The 6,398-nt window shown below is 48.3% G+C and overlaps 1 protein-coding gene across 1 annotated transcript; it reads left to right on the forward strand.

The window, feature by feature from the left end:
* The first annotated feature begins 363 nt into the window (after positions 1 to 363).
* On the forward strand, positions 364 to 672 carry LOC145798337 (uncharacterized). The gene has a single exon (XM_082885862.1). It carries the CDS (start codon positions 364 to 366, stop codon positions 670 to 672), a length of 309 nt encoding a protein of 102 aa, XP_082741988.1.
* Positions 673 to 6,398: the final 5,726 nt, after the last annotated feature.

A 6,398-nucleotide genomic window follows, 5' to 3' on the forward strand; every position in this document is an offset into this window, starting at 1 on the left:
GGCCAATTTCGTTACTGAATTCTTACCTGGCATTCATCCGGTATGCCCGGTGGATCTTGCCACGACAGCTGAGGAGGTGAATGCAGGCTCAACCGAAATTACACAGCAGGGCGATGTTGGCGACGCGAAACTTACGCGCCCCGTCGTAGAACCTCCAACCGACATGATACTGCAGACCAGCGATGTGGCGACGGACTTGGGCATAACAGACCAACCTATTGAGTCCGGTGCCACGTCGCCGAGGAGGAGGAAGTGGAACCGATCAGCATTGAACCTAAAGCCGAACAACAGAGTGACCGCGATCCCATCAACCTTCAAGCCTCCTAGGACCCCTCAGAGTGTTGGAAGCTCTTTGTCGGCGAAATGTGGAAACTCTTTGTAGATGGAGTCTCGAACCGTCATGGTGCCGGGTTGGGCATAGTTCTGATTTCACCAGATGGTCTGACCATCGAACACTCTATTACCCTCGGGTTCCCTACATCGAACAATGAGGTTGAGTACAAGGTGCTGTTGGCCAGGCTCAAGAGTGCCCTTCAAGTGCACGCATCCGAGCTAATAGTTTACAGCGATTCCCAACTCGTTGTCAACCAAGTGTCTAGGGTTTACGAAGCTAAAGATGACAGAATGACAAAGTACCAAGCTCTAATGAGAGAACACATCAAGCGATTTTAGGCAATCAAGGTCCAACAAATTGGCCAGGAAGACAACGGTCGTGCGGATGAGTTAGCCGGTTTAGCTTCCATGGTCGATAAAATATCTCACAGCCCTCTATTGATTAAGTTTCTTCCTCGGCCTAGCATTGAGGAAACCGAGCAGACAGAGGTACTTTGCACCGAGCTAAGTCCTTCTTGGATGGACCCTATTATCCTCTTCCTTAAGGAGCGGACCCTTCCGGCCGATAAAAAGGAAGCGCATAAAGTCCGAGTGAAGTCAGAGCTGTTTTGGCTCTCTCCATCTGGTGCTTTATACAAGAAGTCTTTCACCGGCTCTTATCTCAAGTGTGTACACCCAAATAGCGTGGAAACTTTCCTGTACGAAATTTATGAAGGCGTATGCGGCAGTCACATCGGGGGCAGATCTTTGGCCTACCGAGCTATCTCGCAAGGGTATTGGTGGCCGTGCATGCAAGCGGACGCTCAGAAATATGTTCGCAAATGTGAGAAATGCAAGAAGTTCGCCCACCAAATTCACCAGCCGGCCAGAGAACTTCTTCCCCTCACAAGCCCTTGGCCTTTTGCGATGTGGGGGCTAGACATAATGGGACCACTCCTAACGGCACTAGGCAACCGAAGTTCTTCATCGCGGCTACGGACTACTTCACCAAATGGGTTAAAGCTGAGCCCTTAGCAACTATCAAAGAGAAAGACGTCAAACGGTTTGTCTGGAAGAATGTGGTAACGCGGTTTGGCGTCCCTAAAATTCTGATCTCTGACAATGGCACCCAATTTGACGGGTGCCTATTCAAAGGATTTTGTGAAGAATTGAAGATCGAATTCTACAACTCCACCCCGGCTTACCTGCAGTCCAACGGCCAAGCCGAAGCATCAAACAAGACCACTCTTGATGGGTTGAAGAAAAGACTTGAGAAAGCCAAAGAAAAATGGGCCGAGGAACTCCCAAGTGTCCTTTGGGCATACCGGACGACCCCGCGACGATCTACCGAGAAAACTCCTTTTGCCCTGGCATATGGCACGGAGACGGTCATCCCATTGGAAATCGGCATGCCCACCATCCGCAGTGAAAATTTTCTGAACTCTGAAGCAGTAGCCCTGGAATTGGACCTTGCTGAAGAGCGCCGAGAAAAAGCTTTGATTCACGTGGCTGCGTACCAACAAAAATTGTCCAGGAAATACAACAAAATCGCGCACCCCAGGCCGTTTACAGTAGGCGACCGGGTTTTAAGGAAGGTCATGGGCAACACCCTGGTACCAGGCGAAGGCAAGCTAGGGGCAAACTGGGAAGAACCCTACAGGATAACCGGTTTGGCGAGCAAGGGGACATACCACTTGGAAGATTTGGATGGCAAAGGCATACCCCGGCCATGGAATGTAGCCAACCTCAAACTGTACTATTTTTAAAGTTTTTCATAGTTTTTATGTTATTCTTTTGAGCAAGGACTTGTTTGCCTTACACTTTAGAATGTAATACCATTTTTGTGAATATAATAGAAGTGGCTTATTCTTGTTGATGCATTCTGTTGTTTTTTATGCTTATTTTGTGATTTCAACCGAGATGTTTTACTCTGGTTGAACGAGTTGATGATTTTACTCAACTTTGTGATTTCTACCGAGATGCTTTACTCCGGTTGAACAAGTTGATTTACTTTGTGATTTCAACCGAGACGTTTTACTCCGGTTGAACGAGTTGATGATTTTACTCAACTCTGTGATTTAGACCGAGATGATTTTGCTCTAGTTAAATGTGTTGATGATTTACTCAACTTAGACCGAGATGTTTTATTCCAGTTAAATGAGTTGATGATTTACTTAGCTTAAACCGGGATGTTTTTCTCCGGCTACGTGAGTTGATGATTTGCTTAACTCTGTGATTTAGACCAAGATGATTTTACTCTGGTTAAATGAGTTGATGGTTTATCAACCGAGATGGTTTATCTTAGCTATATGAGTTGATAATTCGCTCAAGGACGAGTTGATGATTTGCTAAGCCAAGGTGTTTTACCTCGGCCAAAGTTGTTTAGTTTAAACATAGTGCAAACACTTAACGAAATCAGAACTTTTCATTGATGAGGAATAGAATTACATACAGTGGGGCTGGCAGCCCGGTTAGATTTTTAAAAACGAAGAAAAAAAAGACAGAAAACTAAACTAAGGGGGACAGGTCGGCGAAGTCATCCCCAGTTGGGGTTGCTTCCAAGTTGACCGTGGTTATGGTTTTTTTGACGCCAGTCTCAACTTGGGCGGCCTGCTTTGGACGGTTATCTCCCTCAGCAGTTTCCTCGGCCTCCTCCAAGCCTTCTTCTTCCTCGGCCTCAGGCTGCAATGCGCTGATGACGTCATTGGCATATGGCACCATGTATGCCAGCAGAAAGGCAATGAGGGAAGAGGCAAACACGTCGGTCCCAGATTCCTGGCCGTGCTGTTTGCAAGCAGCTTTCCACCCGGACTTGAAGAAAATGTCCTTGGTGGCCTCCACTTGCTTGGTATAATTTTCCTCGGCCTCATTGAAACCTTCGTTGTTTGCCTTGTCCAGTTCGTCCTTCTTCGATTGCTTCAACGCTTCCAGCTCGGCCCAGAGAGCGTCAATTTCTTTCTCGGCGGCACCCAGCTGGCCGAACAATCTGGAGTTGTCGAAGTTTGCAATCTCCAAAGAAGCTTTTGATCGCCCCAGCTCGGTCTGAAGGTGCTCATCCTGGCTGGCAACATCGGTTGCCTTCTGCCAGAGTCTGTGAATCCGCTCCATTACAAGGTGTTGTTTTTTAATGGCCTGCAAGAAGAGAGTTTAATTAGAGAGGGAACCGAGCTAACACTTGGAAAAATTACAATAAAGCATGCAAAACTCTTACCCGAGTCATGGACTTGACCGAGGACTTCACTAGCCGGGTGTCGGGCACGTGATCGTTGGCGACCACATCGCTCGGCAGTAGAAGGGCTTTTGTCAGGTCGAAGGCTAGGAGGTGTTCCTTGTCACCTTTGACCGAGGAAGTTGTCGGGATCTCCTTTCCCCGATGCTTTAACTGGGGCTTCCAGGGCGGTGGTAGCTTGATTGTGACCACGGGTAGCTCGGTGTTCAGCTCCGCGACAAGTTCGGCTGAGGGATCGGCGGTTCGAGGCCTTTTTCTAGATCGGCGGGTGTCCTTGCTGGCCTGTGATAAGGGGGGTTGATGCCAAGGCAATGAAGGCCTCAGATGTTTTCCCAGCTCTTGAAGTGCGACGTGGGATGCTCGATAGCTCGGTGGATGTGGCGGTGATGAGATTTTTGATGCGACTTCGTTTGGCCATCTCCTTTGCCTCTGTCAGGCGGATGAGGGGCACGTCGGGTAATGTGGGGTCAGGAGGTGGCGACGGTGCTCGAAGGAAGTCTGTCACTGTACTTCGATGTGGAGCGGAGTATCGGTAGGTCGGTACGTAGCCGAGAAGTTCGTGACAATCTCAGTTTCGATACCGCAGCACTGTTCTGATGGCTGTTTCGTTGAGATAATGGTAGTTGGCTTGCAAAGTCTCAATTGTTACAAAAGAAGAAAAGATATTAAGTGCGTAATTTAGAAAGGAAGAAATTTGACCGAGCAGTTAGCATGGCTTACATGTTTCACCGAAGTTTTTGCTTATATACCAGCCCGGCACGTCGGCCGTTTCATAATTACCGAACACCCAGAAAAAGTCATCGTCGTGCATGTCTTTGTCCAGGGTGCCGGTCACTATCTTCTCCTTACCCGGTTTGATCTTTAAATAATAGGCAAGACCGTCGCCCGTATGCCCGAGGGTATACTAGCGAAGTATTTCGGCTAATCCTAGGTTGGTTCCTAGTCGGTTGTTCAGTTCGTAGATCCCGTTAATTATCCTGTAAGTGTTGGTTGAGACTTGGGTTGGTGCTAGCCTGGTACGCCGCAAGAACTCGCACAAAAGGGGGTTAACTGGGAAGCGAAGGCCACCTTCTATTATAGAGAGCACGGTGAAAGGGCACAGGTCTAGTCTGCCCCAGGAGGTTGTTTTCTCGGCACCGAGCTCGAGAAGTACGTCGGTTGAGATACCGTATTCTTCCCGGAACGCAGCTAGAGCGACCGGCGTGTCAACCAGGAAGTGGTAGCACCCCATGTGTAGCCGGCTAGTTTTAGCACAACTGTGTTGGATTGGCACAAACTCTTGTTTGGTGGTTGCTCGGTCTTTGAGAGCCTCAGTGTTGGTGCGTGGTCCCCTTGGACTCTGTAGGAAAAGGTGGGTAAGTGTAAGTGGGAGTGTGGTCGCACAAAACGAGCTTGACTTTAGCTCGGTCAGGTGGAGTGTCAGACCACTCCGGTCATGAAGGTAAATCCAGAAGCTCGGCCGCTCAAGCGGACCAGATGTTAGCCCGATCAAGCGGTCAAACCCTCTTCCTACTTCGGTTCCTACAGGAGTTTTTACAAACTCACAATTTGCTCGGTTTAGATGGTTTTTGGGATCAAAAGAAGACCTGGAGCCCGGTCCGCCCCAGATCTTCATGTGTTCATCATTGGAGCTGAAGAACAGCAAGGAGAACAAGGGGCATGAGAGGTTTTTGGGAGCTATATCCTAAAACCTATTACTTTTGTGCCTTAAGATGTGAAATACTGAAGAAAAAAGCAATAAAGACCGGCGGGGAATGTACCTCGATTACGTCACGTAATCCCAGTCATGCTTTTGCGCGGACGGAATTAAGGGGCAATTGAGAGGGAGATTTATGAGCTGGAATGGGCCATGATAAAGGCCGGGCAAATTGAGGGCCGAGCGCGTTTGGGTCGTGATAGCTTGGGCCTGTCTGGAGATGGTTCTGCTCGGTTGAGGCCCAGGGCCATGTTGGGACCGAGCTACTTAGGCTTGTCCATGTGGGGACCGAGCTACTTGAGCTACTCGGCCGAGATGATCCCTGCCATTCGAGATTCCACGGTTCGCGCATTTAGCTCGACAGGAAGGGCTTCGGTTTACCAGCTCGACCTGTCTTGACCTCGGTTATGCCGGAATGCAATCGAGTACGGTCGTTATGGAGCTCGACGAGTGGAGCACTCAGACTCGTTATGCAACACGGTTGTGTGAGGCCGAGATGATGTTGCCGGGCTGCCGAGCTCCCACTAATATAGTCTGCCGGTTTGGTTAAGTGGTGATTGCTGGATTTGTGCTGACAGATGGGAGAGTAGCTCTACGTGTCAAGAGGCTAATGGGAGTAGATTTGAGCGCAGAAAGTATATAAGCATGACTGCGTCCCCCATGCTGGGCATGGAACATCTTCTGGTGAAAACAACCTAAACACAAAACTCTCTCCTCTCTCTCTAGATCCCTGAGTGTGTGCTAACTTGATCGTCGGAGGGGTTTTCCGGCCACACACCGCCGGGTAACTCACCGCCGTTGTGTTCGCAGGTCGATCGGACAAACAAAGAGCTTAGACGAAAGGAGTACGGGCATTACTAAATATTTACTATCCGTACAAAAATGTACTAATTATACTATAAAAAAAAATAATTTTCTATTATTTTGAAATGGAATGAGTAACATTATTCTTATGTCAATGCCAAATAAGCACATTACCGAGTTTTGGGCGAGGAATTGCATAGAGTATAATATTCCCATTCGTACACGTATCTAGCTGGCAAGTCCTATTGGGACAGTGAAATCCGAAACTCACACACAACAATTCAACCCTCTAAAATATCATCTCAGTCTACCACGATATATCCGAGAACAAAATAGCACGAAAATTTGGGATTAAAT

Source organism: Camellia sinensis, chromosome 8, assembly GCF_055761805.1.
Source record: "Camellia sinensis isolate YWXY chromosome 8, ASM5576180v1, whole genome shotgun sequence".
Classification (NCBI taxonomy): Eukaryota; Viridiplantae; Streptophyta; class Magnoliopsida; order Ericales; family Theaceae; genus Camellia; species Camellia sinensis.